The sequence below is a fragment of the Acinonyx jubatus genome, chromosome B3 (assembly GCF_027475565.1).
Source record: "Acinonyx jubatus isolate Ajub_Pintada_27869175 chromosome B3, VMU_Ajub_asm_v1.0, whole genome shotgun sequence".
Lineage (NCBI taxonomy): Eukaryota > Metazoa > Chordata > Mammalia > Carnivora > Felidae > Acinonyx > Acinonyx jubatus.
The window spans coordinates 40,103,217-40,126,960 of record NC_069386.1 but is presented as its reverse complement, the minus strand read 5'-3'; the positions used below and the strand labels follow the sequence as shown (position 1 = coordinate 40,126,960).

Genomic DNA, 23,744 nt, shown 5'->3' with positions numbered 1-23,744 from the left:
TGCTGACCTAAGTTTGAGGTTATGCATGGCCACTGGCATTAATTTGTCCTTGCTTACACTGAGGTCACTGCAGTCAGGCTGCAAAGTTTCCACAGTTCTCTCATGTAAACACAAGTGATGTTTGCTGTTTCTAATCCTCACACCTCAATCCGGTAAAGGTTCTCCTAGGTAAAACTGTTGCACTGACAAAGTTGATCTTCTGATCCTCCAACCATTTTTTTGGTCAGGCCTCTTTCCCCACTCACTGGTCTCATGCCCTCCATAGCCATTGAGAAAAAATGTTTACCAAACTATGTTTTTTCAAAGTAGCCTCCATCTGAGGAGCTAATGCTAAAACACATAAAACCTGCCTCCTCCACACCTCCCCCCAACTTTTGAAAGAAAAAAAAGCTTGATGGATAAAATGCTCTCGGTGTGAAGTTTTTCTCTCATGATGATCTTAAGTGTCTTCTGCTTACTTGCCTACCCAGTGAAAAAACAAATCAAGTAGTAATTGAGTAGTAACAAAAAAGCTGGAACCAATCATGCCGATTGACAGTTACTTTGTGGCGCGCGCGCTCTCTCTCTCTATTTGATTTTAATTGCACATCATAGTTTTATCCCCTGTGCAGATGTTCATTAGTAGAGCATTATAAAGCTATTCCAAAGCTGTTCCACAGAGTACATCCTAACTTCCTGATGTTCTACCACCTAAGAACCACAGGGATACAGGAACCAGTATGTGAGGGATGAATGTCCACGTTCTGCCAGGAATATTTAAAGTGACCAACAGGGGGCGCCTGGGTGACTCAGTCGGCTCAGGTCCTGATCCCAGGGTCAGGGGATTAAAGCCCAGCATCGGGCTCTACACTCAGTGTGGAGCCTAAGATTCTCTTTCTCTCGCGGGGGGGGGGGGACCTGGGTGGGTGGCTTAGTTGGTTGAGCATCCGACTTCCGCTCAGGTCATGATCTTGCGGCTGGTGAGTTCAAGCCTGGCATTGGGCTCTGTGCTGACAGCTCAGCCTGGAGCCTGTTTCAGATTCTGTGTCTGTCTCTCTGCCCCTCCCCTGCTCATTCTCTCTCTCAAAAATAAGCATTCAAAAAAGATTCTTTCCCCATCTGCCCCAGCTCATGCTCTAAAGTTAAAAAAAAAAAAATGGGGGCACCTGGGTGGCCCAGTTGGTTAAGCATCCAACTCTTGGGTTTTGAAAGCTTGTTGGGTTTGAGCCCTGCATGGGGCTCCATGCTGACAGGGCAGAGCCTGCTTGAGATTCTCTCTCTTTCTTTGCCCCTCCCCTGCTCATACTCTGGTTCTCAAATCAACAAATAAACTTAGAAATAAATAAACAGAAATAAAGTGACCAGCAGGAGAGAGCAATGTTCAACCCAAAGGAATGAAGCAAGAATGCCAAGGTATCAAGCATTATTTTCATTCACTAGAGCCCTGAATCCTATCAAAGGAATCCTAGCTGGATTCTTAGTTACAAACGAGCCAGGGGAATTTAAAACTAGACAAACCAACCAACTAACCAAACAAAATTAGTCAAGAAAGGTAAGACATTTTATTTTACATACAAAAAGGGTGCAAACTGAGTCCTTTCCTCCCCAAATTAGGGAAGAGGTATACTTAAAGATCACATTTGTGTTTTTCCATGGTGCCCTAGGAAATGGGCTACTCTGAGATAACACATCAAGACCCATTTTCCGTTTTCTCCAAAGGCGGCTTACTTCCTCTGCAGAGGAGTTTTTCCTAATGGTGTACAAATCTCTCTCCCAGAGGAACCATTTCAAATACACTTGAAATAAACATTCATGTTAAAAAATACTACAAATTTCATTTTCACAGCTGAGCTTTGCGACCAGTGCCAGGGTTTATGAAACAACAACACATATCTAAAATAAAACAAAAAGTTAAAAAAAAAAAAAGGCATTTAACAATAAATCAGACACATCCACACAGCATTTAAAACTGATTTCCACAGCTGATTTATACATTATCTAGTCTTAAAAAATTGCAATCAACATCCCAACATCTTTTTAAAAGTACAATGGGCAAAGATTAAAGAAACAGACAAAATAATAATATAATAAATTAGAGCATGTAATATATCCAATGGGAATTGATGAATCAACATTATTTTCCATTGGGGGGGGTTATAATATTTTTGGTTTCATCTCTATCTTTTCTGCTGTTTACTTTTCTGCTTGATAAATGGGGCTCATTCCCAGAGCCAGCCTGCTGTGACACTAGTTTGAGAAGCTCACTTGTTACTTGTTTACTTCCGAGGATATTCCTAAACACATGGTCCCAGCAGCCTGGCCTGTGAGTCTTTATGGAAGTGAAATGCACAGATGAGACCACGTGCGCATGCACGCACATATACACACACACAGGCATACAAGCGCAACCACACACCCATCTGTAAATAGATTTCCCCCCAAAGAAATGGCTCATCACTCCTGAGACATTCCTAACAGATTGATAAACCTCTTACAAAAGCTTTCAGTGCAAGGGCTGGCCTGGGATTTGGTCTGGAGCTCATGAAGAGGAACACTGAAAATGTCTCACCTGCCCTGAAAGAGGGGGTTTGCAGGGAAGAGGCAGTCAGAACAGCTGTTTTCCTGTGTGTGTTGTTGGGATGACTGCACTGCACCCCCATTTATTACCAAGGATAACCCTCTGCTCTGAGACTCTGAAGGTGGTGATGGCACCGGAAATAAGATTGCGAGGAGTAAAAGAAAAGCGACAAAAGAAATTCTGTCCACAGAACTGAGGTTTCTTTATAACATCAAGTTTGGTAACAAAACTAGAAATATATGGAGTACATGTTCACTTTTTCCTTTGTAAGCTGATCTACAAATACTGGAGTGGACTTCCTGGTTGCTTTTTGAGGAAATTTGTCAACTACTACAGTCTATATCCAGGGAACCTACTTACTATTTTTGAATACAGTGGAGAAACCTATTCTTTTGCACTCAGTCACCTGCAAAAGGAGTTATGAAAAACATGTTTTTAAGACTGCTTAATTGATCAAAGACTTCCAAGATTTATTTGTGGCTAAAACACTGCTCAAACTCTGCAAACCCTCAGAAGGGCCATAGTTTCTTCTCTTCTTTATTCAGAAACAAAGCCACCCCTCTGCTGCCTCCCTCCCCCCACCCCCAAAACAATAAAACCATAGGAATCCCATTTTGATTCCTGCCAACCCGTCATAGGGAAGACTGGGAATCACTGGCCATCAATTTCTAGACAGGGCTTTCCTGGAGGCCCGGAGTTGCCAAAACAAGAGCCCCCAAAACAAGTGCCTGGTGCTTATATATGGCCAATCCAGATGGGGTGCCTGGTTATCCTGGCTCCATAAGGGTTGCTGGAATTCATCTGCCCACATTGGGGCAATGGCGGGGACAGTGGCAGTGGACTGGCAAAGGCAATGTTGGCTGTATGGCGCTGTAAGCTCCCAATCTGAGTAATTCGAGCCCTAATGTGGCTGATGCTGGAGACGACACTGTCAGGACAATTCACTGGGAATGGAAAACTGGTTTCAGTATGAAAATGGAGGTGACTGGGACACACAGGAGGCATGTGGAATTGGGAGAGATGCATCAAAAGATCAAGTTCCTTTGAGATGCTTTCTATGCTGTCATGGAAGTACTTATTTTTGAGAAACATCAGCCATGCTTGTCGACAGGGGCAATTAATTCTATCTTTTGCATACAAAAAAGTTAAGGCTATGATCTTTAGTAACCAATGTGACATACATTTACCATCACTGCATATTTCTGACATTAAAGGAGGTTACTAACACGGAGAATCAACAATGAATATGCACTATCAGTGTCCATTTCCAGTGCACTAACTAAGCTGGGATATAGAGGTGATGGACCCTCTTCTGGCTAACGGCAGAGGTGGTTTCTTTGTACCTGGAATTCATGCAGATAAAACAGGCAAATCAACATTTCTACTGAAAAGCCCAGGATTCTGCTGTCCCCTGTTGCCTCTGCGTTCCAGAGTGAAATGGAGCTTTAACTGGAGGTTAGCCTAGTCACTTGACTTGTACCTTCTTAGACCCTGTTTACTTCTAGACAGACCCAATATAGCAGAATGTTCACTAAGGCTGTCAGGAAAGCACACTCGCTGCTGGCACACTGCCCACCCTTGCAGAGTCCAGAGTGAGACCACTGGGAAATGCCAAGGTGTGTGTAAGTGATCAACCTTTAGCTGCTTCATTGCACAGACATAGGTCATCCTCTGGTCATATGAGAAGGACCGCTTATGCCTTGGTGGATTCCTGGCCTGCGTGCCTTAATCTGCTCAGGAAGCAATACCTGAAGGACCGTAGGGCTTGGGAGATGTCCTCCTAATGGCATACTATTAAGAATATTTTGAGTGAACGCTGCTAGTACTTACTGCTAACTCAGAAGCAACTGCATCAATCCCAAAGAAAAAGATCCTTAGGCACCATGCTGTGAAATGGAGAAAGTTCCAAAACTATAGTGAGTGGATTTGGGTGGGTGGTGGGTGGAGGGAGTGCCCAACCTCAGGGACCCGGCTGAGGCACAGAACTAAGCAACTATAGCAACAGGGTTGAAGAGTGATCCCTGATGTGCTGGTGGGGATGGAACTGATGGCCAAATTATTCCTTAGGTAGTCTTTTTATTTACTTTTTAATTTTCAGGAAGATCACAATACAATCTCTCAGAGGCCTGGGACCACCTTGGAGTGCTAATGGCCTTGGAAGAATCACCATTACCCTACATGCCAGAGGGACGTGGGGCTCTTCGCCTTTGTTATGAAAAGCAGATACCTAGTAAGAGATTTTGGAGGGGGGGGGGTGGTGCAGAGAATGAGAACAGTGCATTAGGAAGGACCCCCCATAACTGCTTAGGTTTAACCCTTCAAGAGCTAGCCTTTAAAACATTTAAGACCAAAAAAAGTCACAAACTCAGCTGCAGGGGGGCTTGCCCTGAGCCAAGCTGGTCAATGCCTTTGCTTTTTTGTGGAAGCAGAGGTGGGAGGCACTTAGTGGGGGTGTGGAGTGCCAGGATGCTACAGGCTTTGTCACTACCTCCCCTTGCCATCCCTTGAGAGGCAAGGTTTTCTTCTACACAGGGAAAAGGAAGTTAAAGTTTCTATACAGGAAGTTAGAGTTGCCCAAATGCCAACTGAGAAACTGTACATTTCTGTGATGGTGCCTTAACCACTAGGTATTATCAAGGAAGCAAACCTCAATATTCAAAATCCTTGTGGAAAAGGGATGTGACACTGTGTCTCCCAGCCACTCTGTTTTGTATACAGGAAAATTTCTTTTAAAGAAATGAAAGATTACAATCCTTACATGAGCTGAGCAGGTTTGAAGCCAGTAAAATGGTATTTCCTAGCCAAGGCCCGATGGAACAGGTAAAGCCCAGTAACCGATTCATGCCACTGTTGCTATCTCTGCTCCATGTAAGATACATCAAGGGACTTGTCAGGAAATGCCAACTACCAGAAAGTATCCCCACATCCTCCGGTCCAAAACACGGCCCTCCATCTCAAGCCAGAGGCAATGATTTCGGAGTTCCCAAAACCACCAGACTAAGTCACCAGCCACTGTCCTCCTTGGTGAGTTAGCTCTCTCTACTCCCAGATACAAGGCCTTGTTCCCTGATGTAAGTGGTTCTTTCTCCTCTATCACATCTGGAAAGAGGTCACTGTTTACATAAGCCACTGAACTCAAATGAAAACTGAGCACAGTAAGATTAACTCCATACATTACTTTCCAAGCAGTGAACGAAGAACCAAGACTCTTCATGGTAGTAGATCAGGTGGCTAACCCACATGGGGTGGCAGACAGTGGACTGGGGCAAACATGCTCTAGGTACATGGCCATCTTATTTGGAAGGAGTCTATATCCAAATGAGAAGATAATTTCAGACCTTTCATTTCAGTATCCTTTCCCTTGGAATTTTCCAGCACCAGCCAATCTTATCTTCCTGTTCATACAGCCCCACGTGCTCAGTCCTAAGCATGCTGCTGTGGACCTGCTGGGAGATCTGCAGGTGCCTGGTGCCTGGTAAGGCAGGCCAGCCCAAATGCTATCACTCAGCTATCGGGGCAGACAGTACACAATGATTTTATTTCCTGGCCCTATGATGCCAAATCCTGAGGTTCTTCTGGCAGTTGGAAGGCGGGTTCACTTAGTCCTCCTCTTCTTGTCCACTAGCGGCAATATGGCGGTGGCCATTTCATCACTAATTTTGTCCCCCAAGTCACTAAGAAAGTCACATGGCTATTTAGTTGGAAGTCCCTGGCAGTGGAGGAAACTGGTATTTCCAATTTTTTTGTCAAGCATCTCCTTCTCCTGGTCAGTCTGGCTTGGCTGGCTCATCCCATGTGCTGGAGAGCTAGGCGGTCCAAACTGTAGGCTGATGAGGTCAAGAGGCTCTGGTAGGGACATTCTTCAGCAGCTGAGAAGATGAATGAAAATTCAAGTATGTTTTTTTGCCAACCTGAGTGTTTACTCAGAATGACAAGAGTTTGGCTTCTTCTCTTCTGGGTGCTGCAGACCCAACTTTTTCCATTGAGAATGTCCTCTGGACCCATGTTCTCTCTGAATGGCTTGGCTGGCCCCATCCCCCTCAAAACAGAAAAAAGTAAAACTCCCAATATAACCAGACACAATATGCATCTGCCATGTTTTTTGTTTAAAAAAAAAAAAAAAAAACTAAAAGTGCAATAAAGTCAGTTTTTTCCTTTGCTCAGGACAATTTGCATTGTCCTACTACCGTCTGGAGAACAGAGCTCGCTTGTCAAGAGAGCGAAGAATGCCAACGCGCAGGGACAGTAGACTGCAGATTTCTCACAGCTTGTGTCCGACAGTGTAACTTGACAGGAGGGAGGGTGGCAAGAACCTGCACCCCGTGGCCAGCTGGGGATGGAGGCTGCAGAGGCACAGAGGACGGAGCCATACTGCCAGGCACACCTGGTAGGTGGAGAACGTTCTTCTCCTGCCAGGCCTGCCATCTTCCCCCTGCCTTCTTGACCGCACCCCCAGCCTCTTGAGCTCCTTCAGCAGACAAAGCCTTTAACTCACTAGCTTTTATGCTGGAGAGGGTTGAGGGTGGGGCAAGAACCGGGAGTAAACTACGGGAGGGAAGAGAATAGTAGTCCTTGAGTTTTTGTGAATGACACCTTCACTGTAAACAATAGGAAGGAGAGTCAACCAGGCAGCCCCGAGGGCAAGCAGTGGAGGAGCCGCAGCTCTGGGACCTGCTCAGAGCTGTAGGCAGGCAGGATGGCCACTGACCCACCCACTGGGCCCTGGCTGCCTGCACTGGCTCCTTCTGGGGGCATCTGTTTTCTTCTTTTTGGTTTGGACCTCCACCCTCCCCCATAGAGGAGTCCCTTCCAATGAAAAATGGCAGGAGCTGCGGGTGCAATTGAGTTAGAGTCCCCAGGGCCTGAGGACTCCTGGGAGGCACTGGTCACTTGTGGCGCTGGGCAGTCTTCTTCCTTTTCCTCTTAAAGAAACAGCAGCACCTGGAGTACAAGGAACATTGCAAGTCAGTGTGGAAAGCTTACAGCTTCAGACTTCTGCCTGCTTCTGCTTACTGCCCAGCGGGTGGGGGGCAGTTCCCCCCTGGCACCCACCCACAGGGCCACCCACACCCACCACCTACAGTGCACACACTGGAAGCAGTGGGCAGTGTCTGCCAGGAAAGCCCAAGGAAATAGCTACTTCATTTCAATCTGCTACCAAACTCAATCATCAAAATGATGCAGGCTAGGCAGGGTCCAAACAGGTGTTTTTTGGAAGGATGAAGGTTTATCATTGAATCCAGATATTTCATCTTTATCTGGAACCAAGGCTGGGGGCTCCTCAGGGCTGCCTAAGACTAGCCTGCATCGTCTGCCCCTTGATACAGAGGGCACAATAATTTAATGCAGCTTCAATGGCCAGTGGATATGGAGCTAAACTGAGACAGATGAATCCCCCACAAAATATGATTGCAATTTTAGCAGGATCTCATGATGCTGCCAATGAAGGATTAAGGATTCTCTCCATCCCATACCTCCATCCCCACCCAGCTACCCGGAGCAAGCAGAAGGAGCCCTGACTCTTAACAAGTACTGTGAGCCTAGATCCCCTGACTGTTATCAACACAGCCCACATTTCATTCTGAGGGGACCAGCGCCACAGCCCAGGAGTTGACCATTGGCAAGCATATGGCTGCAGGGTCCTCGGCTTAGCTACTGAGACCGCTGCTGCCGTGCCAAACAAGGTTAGAGGACTAGCCCTGTGTACAGCGGAGGTTGGGGTCTGCTCCTTTCATCCGCCCTCCACGCATTGCCCCTGGACAATAGCCACAGCTCCAGCACAGCCCTAGGCCCAAGCATCCCCTCCTTACTCCTGTCTCTGGAATAGGAAGCAGCTCTTGCTGAGGCATGACTAAGTCCAGAAGGGGGTGATGAGGGCTGTGGCATAGCTGGTGCATAAGACATGTCCTTTCCAGGAAGCTGACACATGGGAAATGAGAATGTGAGGGCCAGAAGGTGTGGATGAGTCAAAGATGCCAGATGGTGGAGGGGAGTCAAGCTGCAAACTTGTTGGACCCTTGAAAGGAAAGCTTTTCGGAGAAAACTCTGTCTGGTTCTCTTGCCTAAATCTCTGGGTTTAATGCCAGGGCTGTTCATATGAACATAAAGAACTGGTGCTTACTTCCCATTCTCCTAAGTTCTCCACTGTAGCTAAGATTCTCTCCTTTTCCAGCCAGGCTCCTTGGTATTTCAACACCCAATGGACAAGTTGTTAAAAATCTGGAGAAGGTTTCTTAGAATGTGGAAATAGACATTTATACAAGTAATGATAGCCTTTACCCATATCTGAATGAATCAAACATGAAAATTTTGGAAATAGGACCTTCTTAAGAGGGTCTTTAAAAAGACTTTCTGGGGGCGCCTGGGTGGCGCAGTCGGTTAAGCGTCCGACTTCAGCCAGGTCACGATCTCGCGGTCCGTGAGTTCGAGCCCCGCGTCAGGCTCTGGGCTGATGGCTCAGAGCCTGGAGCCTGTTTCCGATTCTGTGTCTCCCTCTCTCTCTGCCCCTCCCCTGTTCATGCTCTGTCTCTGTCTCAAAAATAAATAAACGTTAAAAAATTTAAAAAAAAAAAAAAAAAAAAAAAGACTTTCTGAAGATGGGGTGCCTGGGTGGCTCAGTTGGTTAAGCATCCGACTTCAGTTCAGGTCATGATCTCACAGTCTGTGAGTTCGAGCCCCACATCAGGCTCCGTGCTGACAGCTCAGAGCCTGGAGCCTGCTTCGGATTCTGTGTCTCCCTCTCTCTCTGCCCCTCCCCCACTAGCACTCTGTCTCTGTCTCTCAAAAATAAATAACATTTAAAAAAAAAAAAAAAAGACTTTCCAAAGGTATCAATGACATTTATGAAACACTATTTTTTTCAAGTTTATTTATGTACTCTTTCCCCTCAACATAGGGCTTGAACTCAGGACCCCGAGGTCAAGAACCGCATGCTCTTCTGACTGAGCCAGCCATGAGTCCTGTAAAATACTAAATGGGTATGAATATAGTCACTAAACAAACTGGCATATGAATCTGGAGACTGAATAAATTCTTTGAAATAAAAATGACCAATGCTCCTGATTGTTTAAGACAGTCCTCTCCCCAGAGAAGATTTCAAGAAAAAAAAATGATCTTTTTCTATTATATATGCTTTAGAAAATGAACATTTTCCAAGTTGAAAGTCCTGATATTAATATTAAACAAGGCAAATTAAAACTCATGGGAGCACCAGTATTATACCAGAGTTCCCTATTCCCTGTTAACCACGATTTTCAGAGACATCATTAATATTTAAGTCAATTTCTATTTTTTTTTTTTTTTTTTTTGGAGGATGCTAAAATGAGGATTTTGTATTTTTAGTAGGTAAGAGCAATCACAAAGAAGTCTGAAATACTGTTTTGGTCCCTGTCAAACTACACTATTCACTTCTCTTTTACCTCCTTCGAGGCAAGTCCTAAGAACTAGTGTCTGCTCACAAGCACATCATAACCTGACTGCTGAGGCACAACATGCTGAATCTGCCTGACTGGAGGGCAATGTGCGCTACGGTTTAGAGCCCCGGATTAATTTTTGCTAGTTACTGTAGTTAAAGCTTCGGCAGCTTTTCACAGTTCTACCCAAAAGGAAACAGGCCCCACAATCTGCTTTTCGATTCTTTGGTTTCTGTGGTGACTACCAGCAATAGGACCTATTAAGCTGGGTCAGACCCCAGACCAAGCCCACCTACTAACTCCACACAAATGTCTAACTCTCCAAAGAGAAGGAAGGTGAGTGATGAACCTTTCTTGTGTCGTAAATATTCTTCTAGTTGATTCTTTGATTGGATGACCAGAAATTCTTAGCATGCTGGAGTCAGAATCAATCCAGTCTCCCTACCCACAAGCCACCAAGTGCTCTTTCTCTAGACCTCTGAGCCATTACCATTCCCACACTGCTCTCTTGCTATGTCCTGGCTCTCTCCCCTTTTGCTTTTTCATTGCCAGGCTTCTCTTCTTTGGTGTACTTTTACATTCTTCCCTTGCTCTAATACCTGGCTCAAGCCCCACAGTATCCATGAAGTCTTTCTTGACCATTCCTGTCCATAGTGACCTCTTGAGGGACAATAACAAGTCTCCTGGAGACCTACTTGTCTTTTCCAGTATATATGTCTTATCTCTACAGCTAGACAGCATCTAAACTTTACGGAGTACCTAAGCTAGATGGTATCTAAGCTCTTGGGTAACCTACGCTTTTGGTGAACCCCCTAGAGTCCCAAGCAAAGTTGGAGGAGCACACAGTGGACCCTGTATTTGCAGTCAGGATTATGTGAGTGACATCTCACAGGAAAAAAATAGACTATGACAATGTCAGATTACACAGACATGTTTGCTAGATAAATAGGTCAAAGGTACTCCCCAGTACCATAAGACTACAAATTCTATTTCCATAAAACCTGACTTATCTTCCATATATCCCTATTCCTGGGGAAGCCCCATAGGCAACTTGGCTTAGACCAATGGGGCTCAGAAACTGGTGTCCAACCTAGTCACTGAAGACAAATAGAAACAAGGTAAACACAGAGTCCAGGAGGCTGTTATCACCACATAGAATATGACCCCATGCATGCAGACACTGTGGGGAAATTATAATTCCAGACTGCAACAGACCAACCAGTTCAGGAGCACCTGGAAGGTCACAGGCAACATCTAAGAAGAAAGCTGGGGAGAGGGCTCTTTCTTGTATCAAGAGTGTACTTGACTGAACGCAGATTCTTTAGGGCTCCCCCTTCCACTCAAGGAACCTTTTCCAGGAGTGGAAGAGAAGGGCTCCAATATCTCATTAGCCAGGTCAGCCCTTGGCCCACTAAATGTACTCTTACAGGGCAAAGAAAAGAAAAGAAGAGAAAAGAAAAGACAAGACAATAAACGAAAAACAAACAGAAACCCCCAAAACAACAACAAAATGTCCATTTCTCCCCCCAAGAAGGAGCTCTTTTGGAGACTCATTCTACAGAAGGAAGAACCAGTTGAATCAAAAGAAAAGTCACAGATTTTTCTGAAGCAGCCAGTTAGAGACCAAACCACAGAATGGGAGATCATCTGGTGATAACTGCCCTTGGGGTTGTGAAGAATAATCTAAACAACTGATAGAGTAACCTTGTCCTCCTGCCTCTGTCCCTCTCTGTCTGATAATATCTGGTCTATTAATTTGGGAGACAATTCACTCGGCTCAAAATAGAAAGATAATTTTGGATACTGGGGATATTGTTTTGACAGGAGGAGACAGCAATGAGATGGGTTTGAAAGGAAAGAAGGAACAGATTAATTCCTGGGTGTAGGCCTGCCCCATCCCCACCTTGTGGATCTAGTTCCCCAGTCTGGGTGGTTATGGCACAAGGCGGCGTATGGAAGCCATTCAGTGTTCCTAAGGCATTTTGTTTGGCTTTGCCAATCCCAGCCTAGTCTGGTCCGCTCCCCTAGCATGTGGACTGGAGAGAGGGACTCACCACAGGTTGAGCATTTTCAGGCAGCTATAGAGTGTGTAAAGAGAAAAACACAGAAAGGAAGAGAGAGAAAGAGAGAGATATTAGTCCACAGAGGTGAGATGGAAGCGACTCCCTGTGAGCCATGCAAACATGCAGTATGTGTTGGTGTTTCGTTTCTTCCTCTGTCGAGGTAGGGTGAGTAGGCCCAGGTCACTTGGCCCCCACCCTAAGATGGAAGGGGCAGGTGCCTGATAGAAGCATTGAGGAGGGAACTGGATCTCAGTGAGGGGTAAGGTAGAACAGAAAGAGTTGGTGGGAGCCCCACAGCGGGTTTTCCTGGGCAATTTCCGGGAAGATAGCACAAGAAAGAGGAAATGATTCTGCCTGTAAGAATTCAATCAAGCACCAAGTGAGCCATTTTGGTTCCCACACAAAGTCTTACTGTGCAATGTTAAGCTGACCTTCCAACTATTCTGAGGGAAAGACAAGTCTCTAGCCTTTCTATAAGTCCAACATGCCTAACCAAAGCAGCTGGCTGGCAGTTAGCTCTTCCTCTAGAGGAGGGAAAAGGCTTCAGCAACACTTTATTTTAGTAGGAGATGAATCAGAGCAAGGAGGGTCACTGCTCTGGACTAAGGTATAACAGCCAGAGAAGGGCCAAGAATCCCATTCTTGTTAATTCTCAGGAGAAATGAGGTCCACATTTTCTAAGTTATAGCTAAAGTCAGTGAGTAAGCAAAAACTCCATAACAAAAATCAACCAAAAAGCTGCCTTGCCTTACCAATTATATTTAAACAAGGACATGTGTCCCACAGCCAGAAGAAAAGGGCAGTTAGATGTTCACTTTGTAGAAAGAACAAAAACCAAGACCCTGTTATTTCTCTCCTCCTTTATATAAAACAAGCTGGGTGAATCAAATGCTTGGAAATGAAGGTTTCACTTATCTCCTCAGTCTCTGGTTGAATCTTAATATAGGCAACAGCTCTCTTTTTCCCACAAGCAGGCTGCATGGACAAATGGCATCACAGCTGCGTGCAATGAGGGGTTGTTTGGGACGTCTCGTGCTTCTCTAGCTGTGACTTCTTCCCATGAAAATGAGCAGGTGGATTGATGGCTACCCCCTCCTTTCCTCCAAAACACATAGAAGGCCAAGAAAAAAAACACATGGCCCTGCCAGACAGTTCCCTGGGCAAGATGGATTGGTAGCTCATGAAATCACTAGGGGAATCAGCACACAAAATGCCCTAAGCTTTGAGCTTCTGGAGGACATCTGGTCAAATACACTTGCTCCCTTCTGGTCCATACATTTCAGAAGGCCCAAACCTAGAACTGGTGGCAGTCACAGTAGTCCTTTTTACTGAATGGGGAGACTCTGAACTCTCTTTATCCTAGAGTTTGGATCATACCAGAATAGAAGTCACCACATTGAAATCTCTTTGTGTGAACAGCCCCCTATTTTACACACAGGACACAAACACCACACTCACATACACAATCAGTGTACACATTTACCGAAGTCAAATGAGAGAAATGGGTTCAAAAGATAAACCTGTATAAGGCAAACGATAAGAACAAAACTCTTTGAATCTTGGTATTCACAGTACACTATTAAATCCAGAGCTAAACTTCTAGCCTTCAAAGTAATAGCCACAACATGAATTGGGAGTGAGGTAGGTGGGAATGGGTACAGCCATCTTTCAAGCCCAGACAATGTATGAATCAGAACGTGCCTAGTGCCCTGTTTCCTGACCTTGGCCACACATTTGAATCACCTGACTTTTAAAATTTCCTGATGCTCAAGCCATAATCCTATATAAACCAGAATCTCTGGGGACAGGATTCAGGCATTTGCATTTTCTAACATACCCAGGTGTTTCCAATGTGCAGCCAAGGTTGAGAACACTGTGGATAAGAAGTACCATACTGTTTACTTTGGAGAATGAAGTTTTGTCATGGAAGCTGAAGAAACACTGTGAGTACCATTAAAATCTCCAAGGTCCCTGAGAATAGGGAGCATGTTTCCTTACTAAAAATGCTTTCCTCCCAGGATTAAAAACTCTTCCTGCCTTTCTTACTTACCAGAGCCCTATATAAACCAGGAGAGGAGCACCTAAAGCTGCCTATAGTCATCAGGGACTGAGTGACTCGTGCCTGTGAGAGATCATCCAAGTCGTCCTTGGGTGCTTTTTATCTACTGGGTAGGAATCCTCAAAGGATTCCTGTCCTTTCCAAGGAAAGGACCTCTTGGAAGCAAAGTGAACTCATCATATAGATGGGCAGGACAGCAGAGGGGTGGGTGGGGGTGGGGGGACAACCATAGAAAGTATAACTGGAGGGAAGAATGCAGGTCTTGACTGGCTTCCCACCACTTACTCCCAGAGATGTAAGCATGTTCTGGCTTGTATTGAGGCCATCTGGGGGCTCAAGAGAGCACCTAGGACACGGGTATCACTATTAATATGTTGTCTGCCTCTGACAGGACCGGGATAGCCTGAATATTCTCATTACAGGAAAGGTCATCTGTATCAGGCTTGGCAGCAGTTACTGATTTGTAAAGGACTTCTCTCTCCCTACCTCATGTCTTCTTGGGAGTTTAAATCTGGATCGGAATTTGGGATGGGGCAAAAAGGGGAAGAAGTGATAGAAACGCTGCTTCTGCAGCAGAAATGGCATTCATTTCCTGCTATACTCCATATGTAAGAGTTTAACCACACGCTATGCAGAAAGCACCTGGGGGCTGGTGGTACAGGCAGGGCAACACGTTCATAGGCAAGAGAGGCAGAAAAGGAAGTAGAGTCACCTCTTCCCCATCTTGGAAACATTGTGATTTCCTCTCCTCCCAAGACTCTTTTACTCACAGGTGTAGAGACTATCTTGCCTGACTTATTGGAGTCTCTCGGAATCCAGAATCATTTTAAGTGAGAACAAAATGGCCCTGAAGCCCTCGCTCTAGGGCTGAACATGCAGAGTTGTTAGCCAAGAACCAGAAATCAAATGCTGTTCAGTGTGGCCCGTGATTTACATAAGCAGATTGTTTTCTGTATCCTGGAGGGACCCAAGAGGCTCATGACTACTATCTGTTCTAGCTCTTATACCATGATTCTTTTGGTTCACTAGGCCTTTTGCCTGATGTGGACTAGAACAATGTGATGGTCTTCCCAGAAATCACAGCTAAAGAAGGGCAGAAGCAGCCTTAGGGTACCATGCAAAAAATAAAATGGTCAAAGGAAGAAAGCTGAGGACACAAGCATGAGGAATCCAGTCTGAGATGAGCAGCACATGGAGAAGAAGAGACAAAGAAGATCTTTCAACCTAGAACTCAAGAGCCCCCTCGGAAGATGAACGTACTTAGCTTCCTCGACTACCTCCACCTCAGCGTGAGCTGTGATTGGTGCATTGGAGTGGGCTCCTGTGGGGTCATCAACATTCAGCTCTCCATTGGTTGAGCTAACCACCTGAAACAGAAAGACGGAGTGTGATAGACACCATGGCAATAGGGGCTTCCTGACAGCACCAGAGAGGGTCTCTAAGGGAGTTTTAGTCTGCAGTTTAGGTACTGACCAGGCAGTGTCTGGAATGCTGGTTTTCCTGGGCTGAGGGTCCAAATGTCCTAATTTAGGTAAGGTTCCCAGCCCCACGTCATGTGAGAACACAAAATGCAATGATGTAATCCTGTAAGAACTTCCACACCGAATGCCTACTCTGTGTCAGTGCTCGGCTACACTGTGTGTAAATTTAATCTTCCCAAAAAGCCTATGGAATAGGTCATATCACTCTCTTTAATTCTACTTCTCTCAGTTTATTATGCTATAATTATAAATAGACTCAGGGATGATGCTGAAAAAAAGTTCTAAAAAGGAAATCAAGAATGGGCATTAGAGATTATAAGCAATCACACTTCCCTTCAGAAATTTCTTCATGGCTTTGATCACTGGTTTGAAGTCACTCAAATAACAAGACTGCCACATCCTCTCTGGTGAGAGGACAAACGGTAAGGAAACACTCTTCCTTGGAAGACCAGTCTTATTTCAACAACCTTTATTTCAGGTTCAGTGTCATCCCATTTCTCACTGAAGGCTCACACTCCTGTCATCTGGTTAATATAGACCCGATCAGGCTTCTCTTGCTTGTGCAGCTGCTTCTGTCACCTGGTTTCATTTCCAGCACATGATTCCTGTTTATGTGGGTGCTGGGGAGTGGGAAAAGGGACCCCGCTGGACAAACCTCTCTGCTGTTAAAGACCTTGGCTGAAACATGAGAGAGAACCACAAAATAGGATGAATGGTTCGGATATCATATGCTCTTGGATAAGTAACTTCAGCTATTTGAGACTGTTTCTTACAGGTGGATGTGAAAATTATAGAAGCAAATGTATGAGACAGTATCTGGTACAATACCTGGCACACAATAGTGGAGGCAGCACAGCAAGTAAGGAACGGGCTCTAGATTTAGGCAACCCTGAGTCTGAACCCTAGCTCCACCACTTACTTGCTGTGGGTCCTTGGGCAAGATCCTCAGTCTTTCTGTGCCTGAGCTTCCTAATCCACAAAATGGGGAACCAGTGCTGCTTACCTAATAGGGTTACCGTGCAGACAATCCACAGAAAGTGCTTAGCCCAGTGCCATGGTACATGGTAATGGCCCAGCAAGTGTTCATACTACTGTTACTCTCCCTCCATTAATGTTTATTCTTACCCCCCTTTAGATCTGGGGTCCTCACCAGCAGCTAATCTGAAGAAAAAAAAAATTTCCTGTGCAGTCATAAAGAGGAAGGCAGGAGGGTATGTTTAGTATAAGGGATCTTTGGGGGTATTTACTCAAAGAATAAAGGGCACACAAGGTAAACACTACTTACTAGCAGTCTCTCCTTACCATTATTTCTAAACCAGAAATATGTATTGTTCTTATTAAGAATACACGCTTAAAAAAAATTAAAACAATGCTGTATGGTTAGTCAAAGAAACCTACAACATTACATGTGGACTTACCCTAGGAATCTGCTAGTGATCAAATTTAGCACCTTTGATTAATGGAACCACTCAACCTTATTTTTCTCCTGACATAAAAAAATACTATATAACATTATGTAATATTCTTGCCCAAAACAAGTTTTATCTGAACTTTTGGTATGATGGAAAAAAACTGACAAACCTAAAATGTGGGACATTCTATAGGAAGCAAGCCTGGACTCTTAAAAAACTTTACTTTTTCCCTTTAAATACAGGGGTGACTGTTACAGATGAGTAGATTAAACAACTAAGAGACTGAAAGAGACTAAAGGGGCATAACAACTAAATGCAAACCTTCATTAGATCGCAGAGCCTATAAAATTAATCTTGAGGACAACTGGAAATGCGATATGAATTGTGTATTAGATATTACAGAATTATTCTATTTTTTAGGTATGACAATGGTGTTGTTGGTGACATGAGAGAATGTCTTTGTTCTTAGGACATGCCAACTAAAGCATTTTGAGATAAAATACAATGATGTTTACAATTTACTTTCAAACACTTTCGCACACACTCTCCCTCTGCCACCCCCATAATACCACCACAGAATTAAATATGACAAAATCTTAATAATCATTAATTGAGGTCAGGGATATACATGGGTTCATTGGACCACCGCCACCACCAACTTCTCTATAAATTTGAAAATTTCAAAATGAGAAGGAAAAATACCAGCAAAAACAAAATTTGAGGAGTGAAGGTTTACAGATTAGAGAAGCACAGCTCCTCATGCTAGTGCTGTCCTGTTAACCTCTTCAGGCTACATTTATTTCTTGGGGCATGTTCTGGCTGAACACTGGTTGGTGGTCACGCTGGTAAATGTATTCTGCGAGCACAAGGGCTAGAGAAGAAAGCATCGTAAGTTTCTTAAAGAACAATTCCGGAGCTAGGTAAGATGTTAAAGAAAATGTCTTGGCCTCAATGGGTACAAATAAAGCAGGAGTCAGCAAGCATCACCACTGCTGACTACTTGGTGACTTTGGGTCATGGTGCCTGTCCACAGTATTTCAAGTGTCTCATGCTCTCTAACTTCTCCTTGCTACAAATTGTCACTTGGCCTATAAGCAATATCCTTGGGCAATCTAAGAAAGAAGAGGTGATCTACATTTTATACACTAGACGTCTTATCTGTTATCAGTGAGTACCTGGTCACTAACTTCTAACTATAACTAAAATATGCTTGCGAATCAGTGGCTACTTATTTAGGTCTTTAAAGCATTCACTTTAGGCTGGAGGTAGTCTGTCAAACCACTGAACAGCTACCTAGATGTGCAATGGAACAAATGCTAGTGTAGGTGACCAAAGAGCCGGATTCCAGGCCTTGCTCTACCGTCAGCCTCCTCTGGTTTCTAATTCTGTAAGACCAAGCCAACAACCTTGGTCCCACCTACTTCATAATTACTATGGCAAGTTAAAAATAATGATGTTGAAGAAAGCAATTTGACAATTTGTAAAAAACAAAAAGACCAAATCCCCAAATCAAAACACCCTTATGAATGCAATAAATTATTAGTATTTTAAGCAGTATCATTTTTATACCTTTCCTACTGAATTTTTAGTATAACTTCATTAAAAAATAAGCTTATTTGTGTACCTGGAATACTGAAAGTTAACTTGTTGTAATCACTATCAAAATTAATCCCACATTCTTCTGGCTATCTCACATAAGACCAAAGTAGTTAATATCATAAGGAACTACCCATGGAAGGAACTAAGGTGAAGTGCTATTTTGAACTTTAGTCCTTAATATTGGTAACATCTCTTTTAATAAGTTAATATTTTAAATAAAAAATTTGAAAAAAAATTTGATTTAGTAAGTCCCATTTTTCAAAACATTACTATGAAGAAAAGTGAGAGCTATATACCAAAGGAACAGTACTTTAGCTGACAGTCAACATTTCAATCCTTCTTCTTACACCTAACATATTTGGTAATTCTGTACTTCAGCTTCCCTATATATAAAATGGGAATAATACTGACCTCAACAAGAATTGTAAATAATTTAAAATTATAATGATTTGAGCAAAGTAAATATTAGTTAAAAGTTAAATGTCATCCTTAAGTCTCATGCCTTTGCTTGGCCCTGGAGGTTTCTAGATATTTCATATACATTTTCATTTAAACAATTCTGGAGTCATCTTTTTGAAAGAGAAAAACATACTGCCTTAATTGAATTTAGATCTTCCACATGTGGAAGACCTGTGGAAACAGTGGAAGGATGGGAAGCACGGTGAGGGGGGGTGGGGTCTGCAAATGAAATAGGTTAGAACGGGACTGTCCATGTGCCTTCTCAGAGCAAACTCTTCTCATCTTGGTCCTCTGTACTCCCTACCAGGTTTGTGGTGTCTACAGGTCATCCAGATAGGCTAAGCATGGTTTGAACACATTACCTTTGGAAAGTGAGACAACTCGAAAATACGTGGGCATCTGCTGCGCCAGAAAAAAGTAGGACTGATTTGGTTTGCAAAAAGCATAGCCTTTCTGAGTTTACAAAAACTGGGGCTACAATTAAAGAGGCAGATGCAGTGAGGAGCAGCAGAGCTTAATGTAATATTAGGGAAACAGCACACTTGCCTGTCCCCTATCCAAGTGGGGGAAGCTGGCAGAACTTAGTTTACAGGGAGTACAGGCAGGTTGCATTTTCCAAAAGTGCTGTCAGAGACTCTACGTGACTCAATTCTAAAGAGACCCCCTTACAGTGGACAGTAGGAAACACTGTCCAAATGGGTACCTCTGTGTTCTGGGAACACAAATCTAGTTAACTAAACTGTCTAGATATGCCTGATTATGAGGTATTTTCCTTTTAAAAATTATTTAATCTTTGTATTTTCCCCTAGTTACAAAGTAAGCATGTTTATTGTTTAAAAAAAAAAAAAGAGTATTAAAAAAGACTACATAAGAAAGTGCAGGTTTCCCATGATGAAATCACATGGACATGGCTAGTGGGAAATTCAGTATATCTTCCTTGAGAACAAGGGCATGCAAATCATTTACATAAAAAGATACCTAGTAAATATTTTAGGTTTTTTGGACTATACAGTCTGTGTGGAAACTACTCAACTCTGCCACTGGACATAAAGGTGGACATATACAACATATAAACAAATGAATGTGTTTATGTTCTAATAAAACTTTATAAAAATAGGCAGAGGGTGGGATTTAGCCCACTGGCTGTGTTTGCCTCCCCTACTCTACATTGCTTTTTTTTTCTCATTCTGCATAAACTAACATATATGTATGCTATTCCTCTTATATATATATATTTGCATATGTATGTGAAAATAAGTAAAAATGGGGCCAAATTTCATATATCATTTTACAGCTTGCTTTTTCCACAACACATCTTGGACATTTCCCATAATACCAGAGATCTCTATTCACTGTATGGAAGTATTATGTTAGTTAATGCCTAATTAATGAACATTTAGTTGCCTCAGATTTTCTGGTATTAGAAACAAGTGGCAACATGGGGCGCCTGGGTGGCTCCGTTGGTTTAGTGTGGGACTTCAGCTCAGGTCATGATCTCACAGTTCATGGGTTCCAGCCCCACATCGGGCTCTGTGCCAACAGTTTCGAGCTTGGAGCCTGCTTCAGATTCTGTGTCTCCCTCCCTCTCTGCCCTTCCCCCACTTACACTCTGTCTCTCTCTCTCAAAAATAAATAAACATTAAAAAAATGTTTTAAAAAAAAGAAACAAGTGGCAACATTCTAAACTGCAGCATCGAATACAATAGCTACATGCCACATGTGGCTACTGAGCACTAAAAATGTAGCTAGTCCAAACAGAGATGTTCTGTAAGGGTAAAATACACACTAGATTTCTTTTCTTTTCTTTTCTTTTCTTTTCTTTTCTTTTCTTTTCTTTTCTTTTCTGCTTCCCTTCCCTTCCCTTCCCTTCCCTTCCCTTCCCTTCCCCTTCCCTTCCCTTCCCTTCCCTTCCCTTCCCTTCCCTTCCCTTCCCTTCCCTTCCCTTCCCTTCCCTTCCCTTCCCTTCCCTTCCCTTCCCTTCCCTTCCCTTCCCTTCCCTTCCCTTCCCTTCCCTTCCCTTCCCTTCCCTTCCCTTCCCTTCCCTTCCCTTCCCTTCCCTTCCCTTCCCTTCCCTTCCCTTCCCTTCCCTTCCCTTCCCTTCCCTTCCCTTCCCTTCCCTTCCCTTCCCTTCCCTTCCCTTCCCTTCCCTTCCCTTCCCTTCCCTTCCCTTCCCTTCCCTTCCCTTCCCTTCCCTTCCCTTCCCTTTCCTTTCCTTTCCTTTCCTTCCTTTTAACATTTATTTTTGAGAGAGAGAGAGAAATAGAGCATGATTAGGTGAGGAGCAGAGAGAGACAGAGACACAGAATCTGAAGCAGGCTCCAGGCTCTGAGCTGTCAGCACAGAGCCTGACACAGGGCTCGAACTCAGACTGCGAGATCATGACCTGGGCCAAAGTTGGATGCTTAACCGACTAAGCCACCCAGGCGCCCCCACACTAGATTTCTAACACTCCATAAAAAAAGTAAAAATATCTTAGAATCTTTTTGAAGATTTTATTTTTTTTACTACTTTTAAAAATATTTATTTTGGGGAGAGTGCAAGCGGGATAGGGGCAGAAAGAGGGGACAGAGGATCCGAAGCAGGCTCCACATGGACAGGCTGACAGCAGCAAGCCCAATATGGGTCTCAAACTCACAAACCCCAAGATCATGACCTGAGCTGATGCTCAACTGACTGAGCCATCCAGATGACCTTTAAGATTTTATTTTTAAGTAATCTCTACACCCAACTCGAGGTTCGAATTTACAACCCTGAGATCAAGTCTCATGCTCTACCAACTGAGCCAGCCAGGCACCCCCCATAAATATTTTTAATACTGACTATACATTGAATTATTTTAAACTGGGTTAAAATATATTATTAAAATTACTATCACCTGATTATGTTTACCTTTTCAATGTGATTACTAGAAAATCTGAAATCACAAACGATTGATGTCCTGTTTAGCAGCACTGTTCTAGAATATGTATCTTCAGTATCTGTGCATTTCTGAGGAATATTTATCTGAAACTGGATTCACTGAATCAAAAAGTGTAGATATTTGATTTGAAAAGATAGTGCCGAAGAACTCTCTAAAATAGCTGTAATTCACATTTCAACAATAGTAGATGGATAGGCTCTTAAATTTATAATTTACTACAAATGTGATAGATGAAAACTGATATGTATGTGTGTGTGCGTGTGTGTATCTGTCTATGTATTTTTTAAGTTGTTAGGTTTTGTTTAAATCAGACTTCTATGAACACATTGCATAAAGAAGCACATATTTCTACAAGGATCATTAGGAAAAACAGCAGTCTCTTTCCCCTATTCCACCATTTCACCTCCTTTACAACTGATTCTTTTATTTTACCTCCACATCTCTGAATTGCATGCATCTTGATTCTTCATTTTTAGGCATATATTCACCTTTTTCATCCTTCTAGTTCCATTATAGTTTTTTAAAAACTTTATTTATTTAAAGTAATCTCTATACCCAACATGGGACTTGAACTCATGACCCTGAGATTAAGAATCTGCATGCTCTTCTGACTGAGGTGGCCAGGTGCCCCTTTCATTACACTTTATACTGTAATTTTAACTAGATCAATTCTTAGTTTTACATTATGACTATTAAAAACTATAGCTGTACCATGAAGTATATACCATGGTTCTTTACTTCCCTGTATCATTTCCTTTTTTCCTTGGAGTTAATTATCTTTTAAATTTTATTTACTTATTTAATGTTTGTTTATTTTTGAGAGAGAGAAGAGTGCAAGTGGAGGAGGCGCAGAGAGTGAGAGAGACATAGAATCTGAAACTGTCAGCACAGAACCCAGTGTGGGGCTGGAACTCACAGACTGCAAGATCATGACCCGAGCTGGAGTTGGAAGCTTAACCGGCTGAGCTACCAAACGGCCACTAAAATTTATTTTTACTTAGGTTTTTATGTATTAGTTGTAATCATTAATTCTAACCAAACTCTGTCATTTATCTACCCAGCTGCTTTCAAGATATTCTGACAAATTGGTATCCTAGTCATTTCATCATCTTGGTAAAATTGTTCTCAAGGCCCCCTGAACACCTATGTTTGGGACAGGCTATCCTCTTCTACTGGTGCACTGCTGTCTTTCTGGGATCTCCTAACTTTACCATTGCACTGGGGAGTCCCTGCACTTCTTTCATGCGTCAGATCTTATTTCCTGGATCGCATATATTCCTCTTCGTTGGGTTTATTCACTCATTTTCACAGTGCACAAGGGTACATGAGAAGTAAAATTTTTAAGAGCACAAATTTTTGAAAACAGCTTTTTTCTATATTCCAACCAGACTGACAGTTTGGCTGAGTATAGAATTCCACACTGGAAATAATTTTCTCTTAGAATTTTGAAAGCATTGTTCATTGCCTTCTAGCTTCCAGAACTGCTTATTCAGAAATTTGAAGCTACACTAATTCCTGATCCTTTCTTTGCATGTTGACTGTTTCTCTTTCTGGAAGCTCAAAAGATCTTCTCTTTGCCCTCCATGTTCTGAAATTTCACAATGATGTACCTTGGTGTGGTTCTATCATCCATTATGCTGGGCACTCAGTAGGCTTTTCTGACCTGGAAACAAGTCTTTATGAGTTCTGGGGAATTATTTTGTTAATGATTTCCTCTACCCCACTTTCTCTGTTCTCTCTCTGGAATTCCCATTATTAAGAAATTAGACCTCCTGAACTTTA

At 43.2% G+C, this 23,744-nt stretch overlaps 1 protein-coding gene across 7 annotated transcripts in view; it reads right to left on the bottom strand.

Annotated features, from left to right (window-relative positions):
• Positions 1 to 1,522: 1,522 nt before the first annotated feature.
• CSNK1G1 (casein kinase 1 gamma 1) overlaps positions 1,523 to 23,744 on the bottom strand; it is a 160,394-nt gene continuing 138,172 nt past the window's right edge. For 6 of the 7 annotated variants that reach the window (XM_027067497.2, XM_015085544.3, XM_027067491.2 and 3 more), the window contains 2 exons: positions 15,352 to 15,458; positions 1,523 to 7,498 (listed from right to left, as the gene is read on the bottom strand). In XM_027067497.2, the coding sequence (XP_026923298.1) occupies positions 7,444 to 7,498; positions 15,352 to 15,458 (162 nt within the window). In that variant the 3' untranslated portion in view covers positions 1,523 to 7,443. Of the gene's footprint in view, positions 7,499 to 15,351; positions 16,251 to 23,744 lie in introns of all 7 variants that reach the window. The other variant, XR_008299124.1, reaches the window with a different exon arrangement.